The following is a 25,480-nucleotide window of genomic DNA, read 5'->3' as shown; positions in this document are numbered from 1 at the left end:
GCTGTAGAGGCGTCGCTAATTCTCCTCCGGTTCGTAAAGGTTCAGAAGGAGCCTGATAAAGGACCGAAGGATATTCTCCGTTTTATGGATTGAGGCCTCGAAGTGGGACCTGAACTACATTTATGAAACTATCACAATGCCCACGTATTTAACGCTAGTCCTAATTTCTACGCAAACCCCTCTAAGGCAAATCGTAGGTGACGGGACATTCCTGCGTCTGCAGAAGGTAGAAGCAGGGAAGGCCATGGCCTCCGTCTTTTGCGGCGCCAGTTTAAGACCCAATCCCTCGATCTCCTCCACCAAAACGTCCAAGTCCCGCTCAGCGTCTATAATAGACTGAGACAGGTCCCATCCCGATAGCAGGAGGGCCGGGTCATCTACATAGCAAACAACATGGGAGCCACCTGCCATCGGGGTTCGGAGGACACTGTCATGGGCAATGTTCCACAACGTAGGGCCCAAAATGGATCACAGTGGGACCCCACACTGCATATGCCTTTCCACAGCGCGTCCACTCCTGTCTGTATATGCTATGGCGCGATTATCTAAGTAACTCACCAGGTCGCGCGGGAAGTCTTTCCGCTCCAATGCTCTAACGATAACGGCCCACGGAAAGGAGTTGAAAGTGTTAGAGGTATCCAGACTCACCAGGATATCCACTTTTCTGTCCCGTGTCGATAACTCGAGTAATATTTTAACCTTGAGGACGGCATCCTCAATGGATCTGCCGGTCCTAAATCCATACTGTAATGGCGTCAGCGTCTGAGTCTCCTCTAAGTAGCTGTTGATCCAGCCAACAACTACACGCTCGAATAGTTTCTCTGTCCGTCGTCTCTTCGGCACAAAAAAGGGAATTTGCAGCGACTTCCCTTTCTCTTTCGCTTCCCTCCTCTGGACGCGTCTCCTCTTCCGGCAAATTATCTCCAAAAATTCTCCTGTGGTATTAGTGCCTTACTCACACTTACCTGTTTCGCAGGAAGTCGAGTGAATTCAGCAAGGAATGTGTGGCCTTTGTGTGGCCCACCAGTTCCAGTTGCTCTTCCACTCGATGTCTGATGTTGCTGCTGCTGCGGCTGCTGCAGTTGTTGCTAAATACTGCGGACAGCCTCCGTCAGCAACCTCAGCGAATCGATTACTTGCTGCATTTCCGGAGTCGTTATTTGGCTCCTCTCAGCCAAGGGGTTTACCGATGATTTCTTCTTTTCTTTCTTGAGACGTGCAACTTCATACGTCAGCTCCCTAATGCGAAGATCCATGTCCCAATGTTCTGCCTTTAGCTGCGTAATAGTTTCCTTGGCTGATGGAGGATCACCTGCTCCAGTTTGAAACCTCTCCATTAAGGTTTTCATTAATTTTATCACGTCATTATGGAAGCGTTTCATCTTCCCTGAGACAGAGCCTTTAATGTTGGTGAAATTTTTCCTCTCATTATTGATTTCTAGGGTATGTTTCGTGGCGAGTAACAGTAACCTGCCAGTTTCCAACTGAGACAAGGAGGTCTCTGCCGGTATTTCTTTGTTCCACCCGGCCATGTGTACCCTTAACTCCTCTTCTCTGAGGAGTAGATTAGAGGCCTCGCACGTTTGAGCATTCTCTCCAAGATAAGTGACTTCATGCCGGAGTGCTCCATTCTCTCCACGGTCCTGGGAGCCCTTTGCCACCCCTCCAAGTGGCTTTTTTTCGCTACATAACCATCCTGGCGCATTAGATACACCGCAGGCCAGGTCCCTTAATTGTGTTGCCCTTCCTGATGCAGTATTTAGAGCTGGGACCAGGTTGTCTACCCCGAGCTCCTGGCAGTTAATGGTTGACGACGGCTGGTGGCATGCCCTACTTCCACGTGACACCGCCGTGAGATGGATGTCCCTCCCACACCCGCTTATTACTTTTGCTGTACTATCAATAGTAGTAATAGCATATTATTGGAAAGCAAGTTCCCCAAGGAAAGAGAAAGGAACGGAAGGAAACTAGAGAGGAAGAAAGAGTAGAAACAGAGATGACAGAAGAACAATGTTAGGAATAGTCGTACGAGAACATTCACATACCATTCACACAGTCCCACTTAGTCGCCTCTTACGACAAGCAGGGAGTATTGTGGGAGTATTCAACTACACCCTACCCACAGGGGATCTTTCTTTCGTCTATTCGAAATATATCCAATCCCGGCAGGCGCATTGGTTCTGAAATCACACGCTTAACCTTCCTTCGACTAGTCGTAATATTACCAAGTCCGACAGTCTTTATGTTTCGAGAGGCGATCGAATAACCTTACCCGAATAGTCGGAATTGCGGCAGCAATGGTTCGATAAGCACTCGCATAGCTTACCCTTGACAAGTTGGAATATTTCCAAGCCTGTTAGTCGCATTAGATCACAAGTTACAGGCATAAAATTCCCTCGCCTTGTCGGAACATTTCCAAGTCCGACAGTTTCTTTTGTTCGAGAGGCATTTGCATAACCTTCTTACGACTGGTCAGAATATGTCCAGTTCAATTGCCGAGAAGATTTGAGATGCACTCGCATAAATTTCCCTCGACTAGCCGTCTTATGACTAGGTCCAACAGTAGCATTGGTAATGGAGGTATTCGCAAAACATACTCACGATTTGTAGGAAAATTTCTAAGTCCGATAGTTACATTGGATAACAAGGCACTGGCATTATTTTCACTGGAATAGACGAATTGTTTCCAAGTACGACAGTCGCATTGGGTCGAGAGTGAGTCGCATAACTTTCACTCGACTAGTGTGGATATTTCCAAGTCTGACAGCCGCATTGTTACGGGAGGCACCCGCATAACTTTTCATCGCCTAGTCGGGTTATTTGCAAGTCAGAATGTCGTATTTGTTCAAGATTCACTTTGTTATGCTAGTGCCTCTCGGACCAATACGACTGTATACGGACTAGGTAGCTCTCCTCCCAGTTGAAGGAAAGTAATGCGATTGACTTGAGAACCAATACGACTTTCGGGCTTGCAAATATTCCGTATAATCGTAAGAAAGTTATGCGAATGCCTCTCGAACCAAATCGGCTGTTGGACTTGGAAAATCCCGACTAGACAATGGAAAATTATGCGATTGCTACTGGAATCAATACGAATGTCGAACTTAGTAATATTCCGATTAGTCAAGTATAAGTTATGCAAATGAAATGTTAATCAATGCGACTTTCGGAATTGGAACTATTCCGAGTAGTCGAGAGAACGTTATATGATTGTCTCACAAATCTATGCGACTATCGGACATGGAAATATCTCGTCTAGCAAAGAAAGAGCTATGCGAGTGAATTGTGAATCATTGCAACTGTCGGGCTTGGAATTATACCGACTAATCGAGGTTAATATATGCGAGTGCCTCTCGGACCAATTCGGCTGTCGGACATGGAAAAATCCCGAATAGTCTAGTGAAAGTTTTGCGAGTGCCTCTAGAAACAATGTGGCTGCCGGACTTGGAAATATTCCGACTAAAAGAGGGAACGTTATTCAAGTACCTCTCCAACAGATGAGGCTCTCAGATTTGAAAATATTCCAATTAGTCGAAGGAATGATATGCGAGTGCCACTCGAACCAATGAGCCTGTCGGACTTCAATTACTCCGACTAGTGGAAATAAAGTTATACGAGTGATCCTAAAACCAAAGCGGCTGTCAGACATGGAAATATTCCGACTAAGCGAGGGAACGTTATGCGAATGATTCTCGAAACAATGCAGCAGTCAGACTAGGAAATATTCCTTCCAGTCGAGGGAGAGTTAGGCGAGTGTCTTGTGAGCCAATGCGACTCTCGGGCTTGGAAATATTCCAACTAATCGAGGGAAAGTTTTGCGAGTGCTTCTAGAACTAATCCGAAGTTCGGACATGGAAATATTTCCACTAATAGGGAAAGTTATGAGGGCCTTTTCGGTATTGGAAATGCATCTTTCGGTATTGGAAATATTCCGACTAGACGAGGGAAACTTATGCGTGTGGCTCTCGAACCAAAGCCGATGTCGTACTTGGATATATCCCGATCAGTCGAGGAAAATTTATGCGAGTACCATTCGAACCAATGCAGCTGTCTGACTTGGAACCATTCCGTCTTGACGAGGAAACGTTATTCGAGTGACTTGTAATCCACAGCGGCTGTCGAAATTGGTTATTTTTCCAGGGTTCAAGCGAATTTTACGCAAGTGGCACGTGGTACAAATGCGGCTGTCGGACTTGGAAATATTACGACTATCTGAGGGAAAATTATGCGAGTAACTCTAGATCCAATGCGGCGGTCAAACATGAAAATATCCAGATTAGTCAAAGGAAAATATGCTTGTGCCTCTCGAACCAATTCGGCTGTTGGACTTGGAAATATACCGACTATTCCAGGGAATGTTATTAGTGTAGCTATCGAACAAATCAGCTGTCGGATTTGGAAGTATTCCGACTATTCGAGGGAAAGTTAAGCGACTGACGTGTGAACGAATGCAATTATCGGACTTGGAAATATTCCCACAAGTCGGAGAAAGATATGCAAGTGTTTCTCGAACAAATGCGGCTGTCGGACTATTCCGCCTAGTCTAGGGAACTTTGTGCGAGTGCCACTCTAACAAAAGCGAATGTCGTACTTGGAATCATTCCGAATTAACGACTAAACGATATTCGAGTGGCTTGTGAACCAAAGCAGCTGTCGGAATTGAGAATATTCTCAGTGGTCGAGGGAATGTTATGCGAATGCCTCTCGAACCAATGCGGATGTCAGGCTTGGAAATAATCCGACTTCTCAAAGGAATGTTATATGAATGAATCTGTTTCCAAAGCTGCTGTCAGAATTGGAAATGTTCGGACTAGTCGAGGATAAGTTAAGCGAGTGATTATCGAACCAAAGCGGCTGCCGCTCTTGGAAACATTCCGACTAATCGAAAAAAAGTTATGCGTGTGCCTCTCGGACGAATACGACTGTCCGTCTAGGTACTATTCCACCTAGTCAATTGAAAGTTGTGCGCGTGTCTTGAGAGGCAATACGACTGTTGGGCTTGGAAATACTCTGCTTAATCGACGGAAAGTTTTGTCAGTGTTCCTCGAACCAATGCGGCTGTCGAACTTGGAAATATTTCGACATGTCTAGAGAATGTTATACGAGTTACTCTGGAACGAGTTACTCTCGAACCAATGCGGCTGTAGGTTTTCGAAATATTTCCACTAGTCGAGGAAAACTTATGTGTCTTTCGGACCTATGCAAATGTCGTATTTAAAAATATTCCGACTAGACGTAAGAAGGTCATTCGAGTGAAACTCGAAACAAATCGACTGTCGTCCTAGAAATGTTCCGACTAGTCGAGAGAATTTATGCGAGGGACTTGTGATTCAATGTGACTGTTGGACTTTGCAAATATTCCGTCAAGACGAGGTATAGTTATGCAAGTGAATCTTGAAACATTGCGCCTGGCGGTCCTAGAAATATTCTGACTAAACCAGGGAATGTTATGAGAGGGCTTCCCCAACCGTTGCGAAAGTCGAAATAAGCAATATTCAGCCCAGTCGAGGGAATGTTATGCGAAAACTTTTGAACCAATGCCACTATTATCTTGTAAATATTCTGAATAGTAGAACGAAAGTTATGCGAGTGCCTTTCGAATTAATGCGACTGTCGTAATGGTCAGTATTCCGAGTAGACATGGTAAAATTATGTGAGTGACTTGTGAACCAATGCGACTGTCAGACTTGGAAATATACCAAGAAGTCGTGGGAAAGTTGTGCGAGTGCCTTTCGAACCAATTCGTGTGTCGGTCTTTGAAATGTACAGACTGGACGTGGGAAAAATATATGTGTTTCTCTAGAAAAAATGCGACTGTCGGATTTGGAATTTTTCCTATTAGTCGCGGGAATGATATGAGAATGAATCTCGAAACAATGCGACTGTCGGACCTAGGTATATTCCGACTATAGGAGGGAATGTTCTGAGAGTGCCCTTCGAATCAATGAGAATGTCGGTGTTGGAAATAATCCGACTAGTCGAGGGAACGTTATGCGAGTGACTTGTGAAACATTACAACTGTCGGTATTGGAAATATTCCGACATTTCGAGCGAAAATTATTCTGGTGGCTATCGGAACAATGCGACTGTCGGACCTAGATACAGTTTGCCTAGCCAAGGGAAAGTTTTGAGTATGCCTCTCGAATCAACACGATTAGCGGAATAAGTAATATTCAGTTTAGTCGAGGGAAAGTTATGAGAGTGCCTTGTGATCCAATGCGATTGTCGGACTTGGAATTATTCCGACTAATTTTGGGAAAGTTATGAGAGTACTATTAGAACCAATGCGTTTGCTGTACTTGGAAATATTGCGACTAGTCGAGGGAAAGTTATGCGAGATATCTGTGAAGCAATGCGACTGTCTGTCATGGTAACATTCCGAATAGTTCAGGAAAAGATATGTGAATGCCGTTCGAACCAATGTTACTGTCAATCCTATAAATATTCCGATAAGCTGAAGGAATTTTATGGGAGCGCCTATAGCACCAATGCAATTGTGAGATTTAGAAATATTCCCAATAGTCAGGGGAAAGTTATGGGATGAATCACGAAATAATACAACTGTCAGGCCTAGAAATATTCCGTTTTGTCGAGAGAACTTCATGCGAGTGACTTGTAAACCTATGCGACTGTCGGACTTTGTAAATATTCTGACTAGGCGAAGGAATTTTAAGGGATCGCCTCCAGCACCAATTCGACTGTTGGAATTGGAAATTTTCGGACAAACCGAAAATTTCGGGAAAGTTAAGCGAGTGCCTCTCGGACCAATGCAACTGTCATATATAGAATTTTTCTAACCAGTCGAGGGAAAGTTATGTGAGTGAATTTCTAAACAATGCGACTGTCTGTCCTAGAAATAATCTGACTAGTTGATTGAAAGCCATCGTCTCTCATTGTTTAGTGAAATTTCCTGAATCGTCTCAATGTATCCGGGCCGTACGAAGGTAGTCGTGTATATAACGTTCAAGTCATAAACCTTTGTTCTGGCCGACATTTCCACCACGAATTGGCCCCTCGAGTTTTGGTGCGTCATTACGCACTCTTCCGTCTTAACATTGAAGTCGCTGGCCATCAAGATCTAATGTGTTGTGTTCCAGATTACGTCCTCCATTATGTCTATTTTGTCCAAGAATTCGTGGATGAGTTCGTTTTGTGCGTGGTAGCAACTAAAATAAGTAACTTCTCCAATTTTAATCCAAAGAAAGCCACGGCGTCTACTCTACTGATATTTTGCTTTGACCCAGGATCCAGATGGCAATTGCGCCGAGAGGTTCAGAGAACTATAAGGGCGGTTGCGCGTCCCTATATTGTTCACTAATCAACAGCACATCTGCTCTCTGCTCCTGGGCCAGCTGATACAGCTCGTTGGCAATCTTTCTTTTGTTTACGTTTGTTTGGAGAATTCGCGTCAGCGCAGGAACTTTTTGGCCTTATTGAGAGCCTCCTTGAATATGTTGCAACGCCCCGATCCTGGAGAGTGTTCACGTTCGTTTCTTTCTTTTCCTTCATCCGCCTCCGTGCATAACATGCAGATTGTCGGGGCTAAGACACTCTCTCGCTTGATTTTTTACCACATTTGTAGTGGAGCTTGCTTTTGTCCGTGCCCTTGCAGTTGCGAGCGGAATGCCCATATCCTAACCATCTGTAGCACCTTGAAACCAACGCCCTCTGCATTTTTCTACAATTGATCCAACCTACCTATGCTCTTACTTTAAAAGTCGGCTTGTTCCTTGCTCCCTCACCTCTACGATGGTCATTCTGAGCCCTCTCTAGTTTGCCTTCGTGGTCCAGATCATCATTTTTCTTCGGAACCCACCCCTATGTTCCTCCTGTATGTCCCTCCAGATCGCATCTTTCACTACTTTGGTAGTGGTTAAGCTATCGAGATCTCTAATCTATAACGTCACTCTAGTTTCCCTATGGCAGACTATTCCCTTGTCGCCTAGGATGTTTTTAGACTTGCCTCCGAAGGCGACATTTTCTATAGATTATCTGCCCAATTCTATGAGAACATCACCTGCCCATGTCTGGCGGATCGAACTCACCTCTGCATGTATGACCTCCAGTTTAGTTTTGCTATGGATTTCCTCGAGCACGGCCGCATAGGTCTCCATTCGGTATGATCAGAAAAGTCTCTAGGTGAAACTTTGAACGCCTTTGTCTTTCCTTATAATCGTTTGGTCTTTCTTGGCTTTTCTCACATTCGCCTGGTACCTGGATGGGTGTCTTCGCTAATTTCTCCTATTGTTTCTGTCGTCTTTTCGCTACCTCCGTCCAGGTAGGTGTGGGTGACGCCACCTCCTTCTTCTTTCTTCCAGCATTGTCCTATACCGGTATCAACGCTGGTCGTTTTTTGTTGGCCTCCTCTATTGTTTCAATCTGAGATGCCATTAAACGTCCTTTATCATACGTCTATCGTGTGTGAAGAGCCCGACCGGAAAGCTCTGTCTCCATCCACGAGCTTTGCTGGTATGCAACGACATCCAGCAACATTCAGTAGCTCTTTTCGAAGGAATTGTTGCCGTATGTAGTCTCTGATCTGATGCTGGCCAAGACAGAAACCGTCATAGGAGTGCAGTAGTAAGATGAAGACTGCTTGGACGCTTGCAAGCGCACCCTGTCCATCCACCGCTAGTGGGGGGTTCGTTACCCAGTAGCCAAAAACCATTTTCATGCTCTATGCTACACATAATTTGTAATAATAATAATATTGATAAAAATAATAATAATAATAATAATAATAATAATAATAATAATTTTTTATTGATGGTCTGAGAATGCCAAACTTTACGCACTGATCCAGGGACCCTAGATGAATACTTTACCATTTGAGTCTCCCGTTAAAGTCCCTGGAGTGTCGGACTCACCGTTGGAATAGGCACTACCGACTAAACTCATATCCATCCCAGTGGCATGGTGAAACCATCCCGGCACCGTCATGTGACATTTCTTCGGGATGGCGCCACTACATCATGTCCCATAAATTGGACTCCCTCAATTCGGCTCTACGTGGCAGGAACCTCGATCAACATAGGTGGCACGTCTATGGGCCGCCCATCTCCTTCTTCTTATTAGGTAAGAATGCCCTCAAGTAGCAGGCAACCCTGCTCCACTCTTGTCCTCGCAGCATTTTCTCGATTATGTTGTCCGGCGAGATATCTCCGAGCTACTGTTCCATGGCAAATCGTTCGGCGCTCCACCGTGCTCATATGAAGAAAGTGTGGTGGGAATCGTCCATGGTTGAGTCGCCATAGGGGCAGTTGCCATCTACAAACTTCCTCATTTTTGTGAGGTAGGAGCAGAACAGGCCATGCACTGTCAAGAATTGGGTGAGATAGAAATCTACCTCTCCCGCCTCCCGTTTTATCCAGTTCTCTAGTCGACTGATGATTCGGGCAGCCCATCTGCTCGTAGTTTCCTGCTCCCATCTGCTTTGCCAGAAAGAACTGGCAAGCTGGTAGAACTGGCGAGCCTTGATGCCTCCTCCTTACCCAAAATGGACCACTGCTGGTGGACGAATTGTCTCTCCTGGCCTAGTAGATCTATAGGGATAACCCCCGCGACCACACCACCGCGGGCTCAGAGACCGTGCGCTAGGACGACGCGATTCGGAGAGCGCCCCTCCTTTGTTCCGCGGATATGCACTTGCGATATATCTCCTTTCGCAGCGCCTTAGCCCATATTTCTGCGCCGTATAGCATCACTGCTTAGGCGGCACTCAAGAGTAGTCGCCTAATGCACGGCCGGGGACCGTTGACATTGGCCATGGGTGTGCCGAGGGTGGAAACTATTTTTGCCACCTTGCCAGCTACCCATAGTATATGCTCTCCGTAATTCAGTTTGCAATCGAGCATTACTCCTATGTACCTGAGAGACGGCTTAGTCTGGAGCGTCGCGTCTCCTACGGTGAAGCTGCGCAAGGTGTTGATGCGCTTCTTCGTTAGTAGCACGATCTCTGTTTTCTGGCTTGCTAAGGATAGCCCGTGATCTTCCATCCAGGAGATGAGTCTGCACATGACCTGGTTGAGCAGCAGCTGTGCCCCCTCCGTGCCTCTTGCAGTTATGACAACTGCTATGTCGTCTACGTACCCAACCAAGAAAGCAACATCAGGGACTGCTATACGTAGGATACCTTCGTAGAATATATTCCAGATATCCGGTCCTAGTATGGAGCCCTGAGCTGCTCCCGATGTCAATTCCAAGTTTCTTGGCAAATCGCCTGTATTGTACTCTAGGAAGCGCTTGTTCAGGTAATACCCGAGTATTCGGAGTAGGTACCCCGGAACTCTAAAATTACGTTCGAGCGCTTCCATTGCCATGTCCCAACTGAGGGAGTTGAAGGCATTCCTCACGTCTAAGGTGGCCAGCAGACACAAAGGGCGGGAATGGTGATTCCCGAACTCCGTCAATTTAGTGGCTGTGACAACCTCCTGATCTGCGTGGATGGTAGAGAGGTCGGATCGAAATCCATACTTGCGGGCAGCAAGATCTCTGCTGCCCTCACGGCTGCGTGCAGCCGTGGCCTTAACAGCTTCACCAGGAGCTTGCCAGCCGTATAGAGCATACAGATAGGCCTGTATGACGAAGCTGCATCTACCGGACCCTTGCCTATGCTGATGAGCACAAGCCTCGTTTTCTTCCACGGGGCGGCGAAGATGCCCTCCCTGAGGCACATGTTGCACATGTTTAGTAAGAGCTCAGGGTGACTCTGCGCGAAGTCAGTCAAGACCTGGAGCTTTCTTCTTCCGCATAGATGATGCAGCCTTGAGTAGATCTTCTTCCGTAAATTGTGGCGCCTCGGTTATGACAGGCGCAGCCATGCTAATCTCTCTCTTCGTCTGTGAGGGAAATAGAGTATGCACTATGTAATCCAACGTCCTCGCGTCCAGAAGGATTCCTTGCGTTCGAGTCCCCAGCTTGCAAGTAACGATCTGATACCCCTATCCCTACGGATTCTGATCGACTTCCAGGCACAACTCCTTCCAGCTCCGTCGTTGGCTGGCCTTGATAGCCCACTTCAAAGCTTTTTTGGCCGCTTGACACTCTGCAGCCACGGGAGCAGCGTCGAGATCGCGTCACTTAGCTCGTTGTGCTAAACGGCGAAGCCTTAAGCACTTCTTATGAAGATCTGCAATCTCGTTCGTCCACTAGTATGCAGGAAGCCTCTGCCGTTTCGTGCTCTTCTTTGGCACCGATATCGCGCAAGCCTTTTGGATGAGCTGCATAGTTGCTGCAGTAATCAACCTGGCTTGTGCTGGTGGCAATAGACTCGCGGATGCATTTTGAAGGGATCTCCATCCTCCTTCAATGACCAAAGACAGCCTCACTCGGTCCATTCTTGCAATTTGTCACCGGAGGGATCGTTTTGCAATTGTCACGACTGGTCTCCTATCGTGTACATCAAAGACGATGTACTGATGTTCGCTCCCGGTATAATCCTCTATTACACGCCAGCCTGCGACTCTTGCCACTAGTTGTTCGTTCTCTAGAGAGACGTCCGGGATCGTCTCTCTGTAGCCAGGCCTACGGAAGGTTGGTGTCGAGCCTGTGTTGAGTACTGATAGCTATAGTCTCAACACCAACTCCATGATTCGTCTTCCTCTGGAGTCCGGCCTGGCCTCCCCCCATTCGAGAGCTTTGGCATTGAAGTCTCCAGCCACAATGAGATACCCTTGTATTTCCCGCAGCGCGTCTTCCAGATCGTCCAGTTTATTCTGGAAGTCGTCTATCCGGTCGTTTGGGGTGAGATATACGCTGACATATGTCGTCGTGCTATGTCTCACCCAAACGTAACCGCGTCTAGATCCTTGATCCGACACATGTATTTGTCGGGTATCTGGGTTTCAGATTGCCGCAGTGCCCAATTCGTTTGCATACCGTCCTATTCCTGCTCTGTCCTAATACTATTCGCTGATTAGGACGATATCAGCTAGCTTCTCAGGGCAGAGCTGGGTTAGAAGGTGGTGCGTCGTCCTGCTCCTTTTGAGATTACCCTGAAGTACTCTCATCCTGTTTTCCGCTTGTTGGCTGTTGCATAGTCCTCCTGGAAAGCTTTTCAGGCCCTTGTCCTGCCAGATGCTTCTTTTGATCATCTACGCTATTGGGGCACAAGAAGCAAATAAAACTTAGAATGTTTGATCATGTGCCCCGTGCCGCCGCAGAAATAGCATAACTTACTGCGTTCAGGGCCCTTGCACGAGGCGCAATAGTAACAATAGTCAAGACAGCGGTAGCATCGACTCACTTCAGTTCTTCGCCTGATCCTGCAGCTGACGAGGCCGACCAGCACTCGGCCGGCCTTTGAAAGCTTCGCAGCTGCTTCCTCTTCTATCTTGATGAGGGCAAGGCGTTGTTGTCTCGCGTTGGGGTTCGTTAATTTGACCTCGAGTTTCCCCGCGTAGTCTGGCAGGCTCCTCTTTTGGGCCTCCTCGACTTCCACCAACGATGTGCAGCAATCGCAGTCCCGTAACTCCAGCATAGCTCTAGGAACCAGTTCCGTGATGCTGCTCGTTTCTTCTAGTCCTTTCCTCAATGCTTCTGCGAATGAGGCCCTGATATGCGCAGTGGTCTTCTTCAATTCGAGGAGAACCCCTCCGGTTCTGGTCTGCCGGACCGATCTTACGTCTATCCCTGGTGGATGGTTCCAACTACGTCTGCATAAGACTTACCTTGCGCGGGTTTCAAGAGGATAGCATCCGGCCGCGTTCTCTTTCTGGGCCTGTCGTCCGATTTGATCGGCTTCATTTCTCCTGCTATGGGTGATTCGTCACATTCTTCGCTCGTTTTTCCTGTCTTTTTCTCTTCTTCTCGACCTCGGTGGTGGCTTCGGTCGTCGTCGTCTCTTGCCGCGTTCTTTTCAGGCTTTCTTCAGCCAACTGAGGCGGGCTTGTGGCTACTCGCTTTATTGCGCCAGCATCAGTTACAGAACATGCCTAAGGACTCTGAGAAACACAGGCGAAGTTCCTCACTCCCTTATTGACCTTATTTTGAGATTTATAAATGAACTCGAGGCTGTCTATGATGTTCTCCAGTTCTGGAAACCCTTGCTTAATAGCGTTGCTTACGTTGGGCTGTCAAGTAATAGCCGACTTCATTTTGGCGAGGAGTACTTTCGCTTTCGCGAGTTTCTCACTCACTCCATCTTGTGATGTCCCCATTGCAGGATGGATAGGTGACGTAAGGCCGGAGAACCGCGTGTTATCAACGGCTCTGGCAGCCAATTGCCACTCCTCCAAGTGACTTTCCTCATATCTTACCCTTCCTGGCGCTATAGACACCCGCAGGCTAGGTCGCCTACCTGTGGTGCTCTTCCTGATGCAATATCCAGAGCTGGGGCCCGGTTGCCTACCCCAAGCTCCTGGCAGTTGCTGAATGACGACGGCAGGTGGCCTGCCCTAACACCACCTGACACCGCCGTGGCGTGGGTGTCCCTCCCATGCCCGCTTTTACCTTTTTCTATACTATCCATCATAAGAAATATAATTATTGGGAGGCAAGCTCCCCAAAGGAAAGGAAAGGAACGGAAAGAAATTTGAGAGTAAGAGAAAGAATAGAAAAAGATATAAAAGAAGAACAAAGATAGGAATAGCCGTACAAAAACATTCAAACGCCATTCACACAGTCCCTTTTAGTCGCCTCTTACGGCAAGCAGGGTGTACTGTGAGAGTATTCTACTTCCCCCTACCCACAGAGGGTAATAATAATAATAATAATAATAAAAATAATAATAATAATAATAATAATAATAATAATAATAAAAATAATAATAATGTTAATATGGATAATAGCGATAATAACGATAATAACGTTAATAACGCTAAAAAGAACAATAATATCAATAGAAACGGTAACTGCGACAATAATCACTATAATAACAATAATTATAAGTATCACTATAATAACCATAATAATAGAAACAACGATAACAGCGATAATAATAATGACAACAATATTCACCATAAAAACGTTAATGAATTTAATAATAACGATAATAATAATAATAGTAAAAGAAATAATCATATTTTTAATAATGATAATAGTAAAATTAACTACAAAAAGATAATTACGAAAATAACGAAAATAATAATAATAATAATAATAATAATAATAATAATAGTAATAGTAATAATAATAATAATTCAGAATAGTATTCACCTTAATAATCTTAATAATCATAATAATCATAATATTAACCGTAATTACCATAAAAATAGTCATAATAATCATAATTTTGGACTGTCGAAGTTGGAAATACCCCAACGAGTCGTGAGAAAGTCATGCGAGTGCTTGTCGAATTAATGTGTCTGTCGTACTATGAAATATTTTTACTAGTCTTGCGAAAGCTATGCGAGTGACTTGTGAACCAATACGACTTTCGGAATTAGACATCTTACGTCTAGCCGACGGATAGTTAAAACAGTGTCTTTCGAAGTATTGCGACTGTCGTACTTGAAAATATGTCAATTAGTCGAGTGAAAGTTATGCGAGTGCTTCTCAAACCAATGCTTCTCAGACATATTACAACTAGTCGTGGAAAAGTTATACCACTTACTTGTCAGCCAATGCGAATGTCGGGCTGGGAACTAATCCGACTAGTCGAGTGAAAGTTATTAGAGTGACTCACGAACTAATGTCGTTGTCGGACTTGGAAATATTCCGATTAGAGGAGGGAATGTTGTACGAGTTACTTGTGAACAACGCGACTGTCGCAATTGGAAATATTCCGAGTAGTTGATGGAAAGTAATGCGAGTGCCTCTCGAACCAATGCGGCTGTCGCACCTAGAAATATTACGACTAATCGAGGTAAAGCTATGCGAGTGACTCTCGAACAGATGCGAATGTCAGACCTAGAATTACGCCGATAAGTCGAGGGAAGATTATGTGAGGGCCTCCAAAAGCAATGCGACTGCCTTCCTAGATATATTCCAAGTATTCGAGGGAAAGTTATTTGAGTGCCTCTAGAACCAAACCGACTGTCAAGCCTAGATATATTCCGACTAGACGAGAGAACGTTATGCGAGTTACTTGTGAACCAATGAGACATTCGGACGTGGTAATCTTCCGACTAGACGAGGGACAGTTACGCAAGGGCATCACGAACCAATACGACTGTCGGACATAGATTTATTCCGACAGAGGGAGGGAAAGTTGTGCGAGCGACTTTTGAATCAATGCGACTATCGCACTTGGAAATGTGCCGTCATATCCAGCTAATGATATGCGAATGCCTCCAGAACCAATGCGACAGTCGCAATTGGGAATATTACAACTAGTCCAGAGAAGGTTTGATGAATGCCTCTCAAACCAACGCGGCTGTCTTACTTGGAAATATTCCGCTTAGTCGAGGGAAATTTATGCGAGTCCCTCTCGAATCAATGCGACTGTGGGTCTTGGAAATATTCCAACGAATCGAGGGGAAGTTATGCGCGGCTTTCTCGACCCAATGTGACTTCCGGATTTGGAAATATTCTACCTAGTTGAGGGAATGTTATGCGAGTAGCTTGTGAACCAATGCGACTGCAAAGTTTGGAAATATTTCGTTCTAGTCGATGGAAACTTATGCGTGTGCCTCGCGAAACAATGCAGGTGTCGGACTTTGAAATATACTGCCTTGTTGAGGAAAAGTTATCCGAATGCCTTTCGAAAGAAGGCGACCTTCGGACTTGGAAATATTCCGCCTAGTCGAGGAAGTTATATAAGTGCCTCTGGAATCAATGCGGCTTTGAGAATTGGAAGTAATCCGAATGTTTTTGGTAAAATTATGAGAGCTAATCTCCTACCCATACGGATGTCTGACATGGAAATTTTTCGAATATTCAAAAGAAAATTATGCGAGTTACTTGTTATCCAATGCGGCAGGCTGACTTGAAAATATACACACTTGTCGAAGGAAAGATATGCGAGTGCCTCTCGAACCAATGCGGCTTCCAGAATTGGAAAAAATCCGATTAGTCAAGGTAAAATTATGAGAGTAAATCACTGACCAATGCGACTTTCTGACTTGGAAATATTCCGAATAATCGAAAGAGAGTTATGCGAGTGATTTGTGAAAAAATGCGAATATTGGACTTGGAAATATTCCAACAAGACGATGAAAAGATACGTGAGTGCCTTTCAAACCAATGCGGCCGTCGTACTAGGAAATAATCCGGCTAGTCAAGGGAAAGTTTGGCGAGCGACACTAGTATCAATACGACTTTCGCACATGTTAATAATTCTAACAGTTGAGGGAAAGTCATACGAGTGACTTTCGAATCAAAGCTGTTGTCGGACTTGGAAACATTCCGACTAGTCGAGTAAAAGTTATACGTTATATTTAATAGTTATATTCTCCTCGAAAAAGTACGACTTTCGGACTAGGAAATTTCCGACTTGTCGAGTGCAAATTATGCGAGTGGCGCCCGACTCCTTGTGACTGTCGGACTTGGAAGTATTCCGACTAGTCGAGATAAAGTTGTGCGAGTGCAAATCGAACCATTTTGACAGTAGGACTTAGAAATATTCGGAATAGTCAAGGGCAAGTTATTCGACTGGCTCTCGAACCAATGCAGCTGTCTGTCTTGAAAATATTCCGACTTCTCGAAGGGAAGTAATGCGAGTGCCTCTCGGACTAATAAGACTGTCGGACATGGAAATATTTCGACTACTTGAGGGAAAGTTACGCGAGTGACTCTCGAAACAAAATGGTTGACGGACTTAGAAACAGTCCGTCTAGTCAAATAAAAGTTATGCGTATGCCTCTAAGATCAATACGACTGTCGGACTTACTAATATTTCGACTAGTAAAGGAAATATTATGGGAGTGCCTCTCGAACCAATGCGGCAATAGGGCTTGGAAATATTCCAATCATTAGGGTAAAGTTAAGCGGGGCCTTTCGATCAAATGCGGCTGTAGCACTTTCAAGTATTCCTACCAGTCGTGGGAAAGTTACGAGAGTGGTTCTCGAATAAATGCGGCTGTCGTACTTAGAAATACTCCGACTATTCGAGAGAAAGTTATACGAGTAACTTGTCAACTAATGTGACTGTCGTACTTGAAAATATCCCGACTAGTCAAGGGTGAGTTATGAGAATTACTTGTGTATCCATGCAACTGTGGAAATAAAAATATTCCGACCAGTCGAGGAAAAGTTATGCGAGTGGCTCTCGAACCAATGCGGCTGTCGGTTTGAAAAATATTCCGACTTCTTGAGAGAAAGTAATGCGAGTGCTTCTTGGACTAAGAAGATTGGCAGGCATGGAAATATTCTGACAAGTCGACGAAAAGTTAAGCGTGTGCCTCTAGATTCAATGCAACTGCCGGACATGGATATATTCCAAATAGTCGGTGTAAGGTTATGCGGGTGCCTCTCGATCCAATGCTGCTGTCGAACTTAAAAATATTCCGACTAGTCGAGGGTATATTTTGCAAGTGCCTCTCGATCCAATGCGGCTGTTAGAAATTGAAATATCCCAAATAGTAGAGAGAATATTATGCGAGTGCATCCTGAACCAATTCGGTCGTGAGACATGTAAATATTCCGACTTGTCGAGTCAAAGTTATGCAAGTGACACTCTAACCAATACGGCTGCCGTACCTGAAAATATTCCGAATAGTCGAGAGAAAAATATACCAGTGCCTCTCGAACCAATACGGCTGTTGAAATTGGAACTAATCCAACTAGCCGAGGGAGAGTTATGCGAGTCATTTCTGCACCAAAGCGATTGTCGTAACAGGAAATATTTCGTGTATCTAAGGGAAAGTCATGCTAGTGACTATCGAATCAATGCAGCTGTCTCATCTGGAACTTTTCCGACTAGTCATGGGAAAGTTATACGAGTGACTCTGAATACGATGCGGCTGTCGGACTTGGAAATCTTCTGACTAGTCGAGGGAAAGTTGAATGTGTGCCTATAGAACCAATTCGTCTGTCGGACTTGGACTTATTCGGTAAAGTCGAGTGAAAGTTATGCGAGTAATACTCTATCAAATGCGACAGTCGGAATTGGAAAAATTCCAAGTAGTCGCGGGAAATTTATGCGAGTGCTACTCAAACCATTTGCAGCTGCCGTGCTTGGAAATATTCCGAACAGTCGAGAGAAATTAATGCGAGTGCCTCTCGCTCCAATGCGGCTGTCAGACTTTCAAATAACCGAACTAGAGGAGGAAATATTATTTCAGTGCCTTTCAAAACAATTCGGCTGTCGTAATTAGACCAATTCCGACTATTCGAAGGAAAGATATCGAGTAACTTGTCAACCAATGTGACTGTTTGACTTGATAATATTCCGACTAGTCGAGGGAGAGTTATGCGAATTACTTGTAAATCAATGACACTGTTGCACTTAAAAATTTTCCGTCCAGTCGAAAAAAAGAGAGGCGAGTGGCTCCCGAACCATTGCAGCTGTCGGTTATGAAAATATTCCAACTAATCGAGGGAAAGTTATGCGAATGACTATCAAATCAAAGCGTTTATTGGACTTGGAAACATTCCCACTAGTCGAGTAAAATTATGCGTGTGCATCTCCCTACAATGCGACGTTCGGAATAGGAGATATTCCGACTTGTCGAGTGAAAATTAAGCGAGTGTTAGACTCCCTACCTTTTGCGACTGTTAGATTAGGAAATATTGCGTCTAATCGAAGTAAAGTTGTGCGAGTTCATATCGAAACAATTCAGTTGTCGGACTAGGAAATATTCGGAATAGTTAAGGGAAAGTTATGCGTGTGACACTAGAAACAATACAACTGCCGGACATGAAAATATCCCGTCTAAACTAGGGAATGTTATGCGAGTAATTTAGGATCCAATGCGCCTATCTGAAATGAAAATGTTCCGACTATTCGAGGAAAAGTTATGCAAATGGCGAACGAAACAATGTGTCTCTCGTTCTCAGAAATATTCCGACCTGTCGAATGAAAGTAATGCAAGTGACTCTAGACCCTATACGACTGTCGGCCTTGGGAGGCTGGAGGGAAGTAGTCTAGGATCGGCTTCTGAGGTAGAGGCACGAGCTAATGCGCTCACAAGTGTCCTACAAACCGCGTGCTCTGAATCAATGCCACGGAAAAAGGCCCATCGGAAGTCCAACCCGTGGTGGACGTCAGCATTAACGACACAGAAGAAGGCGGTGTCCCGGCTTAGGCGCGCGTTCCAACGAGAGAAAGTCGATCCGACTCGTCTCGAGTTGATGCGGGAATATAGGACGTCGCTCCGAGCCTATAGTAAGGCGATACGGCGCGCAAAAATAGAAAGTTGGAGGGAATTCGTAACGGAGCAGGGTAACAAAGATCCGTGGGGATATACCTATAAACAGCAGGCGGGTAAACTTCGCGTAGAAAGGGTGATCAACACCCTGAAAAGAGACGGAAAAAAGACTATGAACGTCCGCGAAACGGCGAAAGTCCTCCTCGACACACATGTCCCGGACGACTGCGAGTCCGAGGACACGAATGAACAACGCGCGGTGCGAAACACCTCTAGAGATGCCCCGGAAACCGTTGACGCCCCTCCCTTCACAGCGGAAGAGCTGGCGCGAGTTATAAAGTCCCTCAAAAACGGAAAGGCCCCGGGGCCTGACCTCATTGAGGTGTGCGTGCTCAAAAGAGCATTTGCCACCATCCCCTCCCACTTCGTAGACCTGTTCAACGGCTGCCTCCAGTGGGGCATTTTCCCATCCATTTGGAAAGAAGGCTCCTTAAGAGCACTCCTTAAAGGCGTAGATAAAGACGCGGAAGACCCCAAATCCTACAGGCCCATATGCCTCCTCTCGGTCGTAGGAAAAGTTCTAGAAAGGCTGCTCAAGATGCGCCTAGAAGCTACATCCCTCGCGCCGGGTAAACTCTCGGATACACAATACGGCTTCGTCCCAGGACGCTCCACCGAGGACGCGATAGTCGAGATGCGCCGAATCGTTTCTGCCTCCTCACGGAGATACGTCATTGCACTGCTATTCGACATCTCGGGAGCCTTTGATAATGTCTGGTGGCCCTTGGTTCTCAAGGCACTCCGGGATCGAGACTGCCCGAGGAATGTCTTCAATGTAATGACTAACTACTTCGCGGGCCGTAGAGTTAAGATAGCATTGGGAGAGCATGAGATTTCCAAGCAGGCTTCGAGAGGCTGCCCACAAGGTTCGGTCCTAGGCCCCTCCTGCTGGAACCTCATGTTTGACCAGCTCCTTCGAATCCTCGAGAAATCATCGGAAATCAACGCAATCGCGTACGCGGACGACCTACTCGTTATCATCGACGGCGACTCTAGGAAGGAACTAGAGGAGGTAGGGAACCGTGCGGTTAAGAGCATCACGGAATGGTGCTCCGCGGCGAAACTTACAATCTCAGAACGGAAAACGGAGGCTATCGTTCTGAAGAGCGACTGGGTCAAGAGGAAACCCATAGGGAGAAGGGGGGGACTCCGACCAGATAGGAAGCGTAAAACGTCGAAAAAGACGGACTTAGCCAGTAGGCCACCTACTATAAAGATAGGGGGTAGTAGCATCAGATTCAAGGGATCAGTTAGATATCTCGGTATCCACTTTGACAAAGGCCTAGGAGTTTCGAAGCATTGCCGGTATCTAAATGATAAGGTCGGGCCCCTTTTCGCAAAATTAGGAAGGTTAGCGGCTAGGGAATGGGGGCTCCGTCATTATGCCCTACGGACTCTATACCGAGGCGTATTTACGCCCACGGTCACGTATGCAGCGGCGGGATGGTCAGACCTCTGCACCGAAGGGGACCTTAAAAGGCTAAGCGCGACCCAGCGATCGGCCCTCATCTCGGTTACATCCGCGTACCGGACGACAGCGACTGAATCCCTCTGCGTAATAGCGGGAGAACCACCGGTCGACCTCCAACTCCTTAAACGTAGGAAGATTTACGAAATAATAAAGAATAGGAAGAACGGGACCATAACGCGTAGACTGGAAGGCGCAGAGAACAAACGTGCGGTAAGATTAGGAATAGAGGACGAAATTTACAGGATTTGGCAATCTAGGTGGGAGCTCTCCACAAAGGGACGGATCACACACGCGTACTTCCCGGACATCAAGACAAGGATGGGTGCCCGCTTCATCTCCCCTAACCATTATACATCTCAGTTTCTTTCAGGTCACGGCGCCTTCAAGGCGAAACTAAAGGCGCTGAACATAACGACGGAAGGAACCTGCGAGTGCGGCGAAGAGGACACGGTTTTGCACCACATCGTCGACTGCCCGGTCTTTGACCCCCAGAGAGTTGCTCTGGAGGAAATTCTTCGCGAAAGAAGCTGGCCCGAAGCAGCGAGACATCTTGTCTCCACGGCAGAGGCCTTCTCTCTCTTCGCGGATTATTGTAAAGAAACCCTCCTTATCAAGGGTTGTTAGTTTCGTAAGTCCTGTTCAGCTGGGCTTGTCGGAGTCCCGGTGATGGGGGTGGGAGCCTGTAATCTTCTCAGGTAAACCCACTCTCGAACAGGATAGGGTCGGAGTCGCTCGAGCGCGTCTCCCTTTTTTTTTTTTTTTTTTTTTCTCACACACCCTCACAACTCTTACCTCATCCTACAATCCTTCCGACCCCATCCCATCCTACGGAACGAGTACCTAGGGTCGTGGTACTGTGAGTGGGCCTCCCCGTGGTTCCCCGTGGGCGCGGTTGGCATCACCGTAGGGATTCGTTGCTGTGAGGATGTCAACCGTGGCTAAACCGCTCACCCTGCCCGCCGGCAGGAGTTTTGGGTTTTTCCGAATCCGGTTTCTTCGCAGTGGTGGCTGCTGTCTGTGGGTAGAACCGTAGCGTATGCCCTAATGGGCGAGGTAGCATAGGTGCAGGCACCCCTCCGGTGCCCACCTTCACAATATACTGTCGGCCTTGGGAAGTTCCAACATGGCTGCCATACGGGAAAGACGTGTCGCATCGTGCTCTGCACGTTATGAAAAATTTCCTGGTAAAAAGTGCTTTGCCGAGGAAAAATTTATATCCCACCCGTTAATTAAAGTGCGGTGAACAAACTGTGATAATAATCAATAGTGGGAGTTGATTATTTATCGTTTAATTAGTGTATAAATGTGCTTATTAATTTCGAGGAGACAATATTGCTTTTCTATATAGTCTATGGATGATGGCGGACTCTATCGTAATTTTCGGACTGCGACTATTATTATTATTATTATTATTATTATTATTATTATTATTATTATTATTACTATTATTATTATTATTATTATTATTATTATTATTATTATTATAATCATAATAATAATTCTTTTGATGGTCTGAGAATGCCATATTTTATGCACTAACCTAGGGACTCCGTTGGCCATAGGAACCCTTTGGGTCCCTCATTTAAGTCCCTGAATTTTCGGGCTCACCGTTAGAATTGGCACTACCGACTGAACTCATATCCAACCAAGTGGTATAGTGAAACCATCCCGGCACCTCCATGTGCAATTACTTCGGGATGCGTCACCACATCAGTTCCCTATACGGGACTCTACCTTCGGTTCTACGGTGCAGGAGACTGGAGCAACGTTGGCGGCGCATCTATGGGCCGAACATCTCCTTCTTTTTCCTTTGCAAGATGTCTCTGACATACCTTGGTCACCTTGTTCCACCTTGTTCCACCTCTCCTGGACTCGAGGCATTTTCTGGACAACGTTGTCCGGCGAGATTTCTCCGAGGTCTTGCTCCAAGGCGAGACGTTCGTCGCTCCACCGTGCACATTTGAAGAATGTGTGGTAGGCGTCGTTGACGGTCGAGTCGCTATAGGGGCAGTTGCCGTCTGCAACCTTCCTCATTTTTGCGAGGTAGGAGCAGAAGAAACAATGTCCTGTCAATAATTGGGTGAGGTAAAATTCGATCTCCCCTGCCTCCCGGTTTAGCCAGCTGTCGAGCCGACTGATGAGTCGGGCGGTCAACTGCACCTAGACTCTCGTTCCCATCTGCTTTTCCAGGTCTCGATGCTGGCGAACCTTGATGCCTCTTCCTTTCCCAGAACGAGCATCTGCTGATGGACGAATTGTCTTCCCCTGGTCTAGTAGATTGATCGAGATTAACCCCGCAACCACTACCACCGCAGGCTCAGAGACCGTGAGGTAGGAGCACGCGATTCGGAGAGCGCCCCTCCTCTGTACCGCCGCTATGCGCTTGCGGTATGTTTCATATCGCAGCGCCTCTGCCCAGCCCTCCGTGCCATACAGCAACACTGCTTCGGTAGCGCACCTCAAGCGAGGCTAGTACTTTTACCGCCTTGTCAGCTGCCCTAATTATGTGCTGTCCGAAATTGAGCTTGTTGTCGAACATTATACCTAAGTATTTGACAGCGGACTTAGTCTAGACCGCCGCGACTCCTACGGTGAAGCTGCGCAAGGTTATGATGTGCTTCTTCGTAAGTAGCACGATCTCTGTCTTCTGGACTACAAGGGATAGCCCGTGGTTTTCAATCCAGAAGATGACTCTGCGCATGACATGGAAGAGCAGCAGCTGTGCCCCCTCCATGTCTCTTGCAGATATGACAACTGCAATGTCATCTGCGTACCCAACCAAGAAAGCACCTTCAGGGCCTACCATACGTAGGATACAGTCCTAGAAAATATTCGATATATCCGGTCCCAGTATGGAGCCCTGGTCTGTCCCCGATGTCAACTCTAAGCTTCTCGGACCATCGCCTGTATTATATTCTAAAAAGCGCTCGTTTAAGTAGTCCCCGAGAATTCGGAGTAGGTACTCCGGGAGACTGAAGTTACGTTCGAACGCTTCCATTGCCAAGTCCCACCAGAAGGAGTAGAAGGCATTTCTCACGTCTATTTCTGTGCCAGCAGACACAAAGGGTGAGAATGGTAATTCATAAGTGCAGCATAAATATAGGCCAGTATGACGAAGCGGAATCTGCTGGACCCTTGCCCTTGCTTATGAGCACAAGTCTCGCTTTCTTACACGGTGCGGGGAAGTTGCTCTCCCTGAGGTACAAGTTATACATGTTTAACAAGAGCTCAGGATGAGTCATCGCAACGGCTTTCATTACTTCCGTTGGAAGGCCGTCTGGTCCTGGAGCTCTATCGTTCCGCATGGAAGATGCGGCCCAGAGTATTTCCCTCTCCGTAAACTGTGGCGCTTCGATGCTGCCAGACGCAGCCGAGCTAATCTCACTCTTCGGCTGTGAGGAGAATAGGCTATGAACGATGTTACCAGGGTCCTCGCGTCCTGAGGAATTCCGTGTTTGTAAGTCCCCAGCTTGCGAATGACGATCTGGTACCCTAATCCACATTGATTCTGGTCGATATCTTGGCCCAGCTCCTTCCAGCACCGTCGCGGGCTAGTGTTGATGGTCCTCTTGAGTAATTTTTTGGCTGCTTGATACTCTGCGGCTAAGGGGGCAGCGTCGAGGTCGCGTCTCTTCGCTCGTTGTGCTAACCGGCGAGGCCTTAAGGACTTCTTGCGAAGTTCTGCGATCTCGTTCATCCACCAGTATACAGGATGCCTCTGCCGTTTCGTGCTCTTCTTTGGCACCGCTATCGCGCAAGTCTTTTGGATGAGCTGCATAGTTGCTGCAGCAATCATCCTGGCTTGTTCTGGTGGCGATAGACTCGCGGAAGCAATTTGAAGGGATCTCCATCCTCCTTCAATGACCAAAGACAGCCTCACTCGGTCCATTCTTGCAATGTTCCACCGTGGGGGTCTTTCTGCACTTCTCACTGCTGGCCTCCTATCGTGTACATCGAATAGGATGTACTGATGGTCGCTCCCGGTATAATCCTCAATAATCCGCCATTCTGCGACTCTTGCCACAAGTTGTTCGTTGGCTAGAGTGACGTCCGGCATCGTCTTTCTGTAGCCAGGCCTACGGAAGGTTGGTGTCGAGCCTGTGTAATGTACTGATATCTCTAGTCTCGACGCCAACTCCATGATTCGTCTTCCTCTGGAGTCCAGCCTGGCCTCCCCCAATTCGAGAGCTTTGGCATTGAGTTCTCTAGCCACAATGAGATCCCCTTGCATTTCCCGCAGCGCTTCTTCCAGATCGTCCAGTTTGGTCTGGAAGTCGTCGATCCGGTCGTTCGGGGTGAGATATGCACTGACATAAGTCGTCGAGTTTTGTCTCACTCAAACGTATCCGCATCCGGAACCTTGATCCGACACATTTATTTGTCGGGGATCTCTGATCCAGATGGCCGCGGTGCCTAATTCGTCTGCGTACCATCCTAATCCTGCTCTGTCTTGGTACTGTTTGCTGATTAAAACGATATCAGCTTGTTTCTCAGAGCAGTGCTGGGTTAGAAGGTGGTGCGTCGTCCTGCTCCTATTGAGATTATCCTGAAGTACTCTCATCCTGTTTTCCTCTTGTTGGCTGTTGCATGGGCCTCCTGGAAAACTTTGAAGGCCCTTGATCCCGCCAGGTGCTTCTTAGGTTCATCAACGCTATTGGAGCACAAGAAGCAAGTAGGCTCGCTGACATTGCAGTCTTGTATCTTGTGCCCCGTGCCGCCGCAGAAAAAACTTACTGCGATCAGAGCCCTTGCACGAGGCGCT

General features: G+C 46.6%; 1 protein-coding gene across 1 annotated transcript; it reads right to left on the bottom strand.

Moving 5' to 3' along the window:
• Positions 1 to 23,798: 23,798 nt before the first annotated feature.
• On the bottom strand, positions 23,799 to 25,279 carry LOC124427498. The gene is made up of 3 exons (XM_046970493.1): positions 25,061 to 25,279; positions 24,261 to 24,985; positions 23,799 to 24,210 (listed from the first exon to the last, which is right to left on the bottom strand). The coding sequence occupies exons 1-3, from the start codon at positions 25,277 to 25,279 to the stop codon at positions 23,799 to 23,801; spliced, it is 1,356 nt and encodes a 451-aa protein (XP_046826449.1).
• Positions 25,280 to 25,480: the final 201 nt, after the last annotated feature.

The sequence above is a fragment of the Vespa crabro genome, chromosome 10 (assembly GCF_910589235.1).
Source record: "Vespa crabro chromosome 10, iyVesCrab1.2, whole genome shotgun sequence".
In the NCBI taxonomy this organism is placed as follows: domain Eukaryota; kingdom Metazoa; phylum Arthropoda; class Insecta; order Hymenoptera; family Vespidae; genus Vespa; species Vespa crabro.
This window is presented reverse-complemented; position numbering and strand designations above follow the sequence as displayed.

Bases quoted from the DNA above. Each gene is read 5' to 3' on its own strand.
- LOC124427498 (XM_046970493.1), bottom strand. From the start codon at position 25,279: ATGAGAGTACTTCAGGATAATCTCAATAGGAGCAGGACGACGCACCAC. The intron at 24,986-25,060 runs GTTTGAGTGAGA...GACGACTTCCAG, and splicing joins AAGGTTCCGGATGCGGATAC to ACCAAACTGGACGATCTGGA. The intron at 24,211-24,260 runs GTGCTGGAAGGA...AATGTGGATTAG, and splicing joins ATCAACACTAGCCCGCGACG to GGTACCAGATCGTCATTCGC.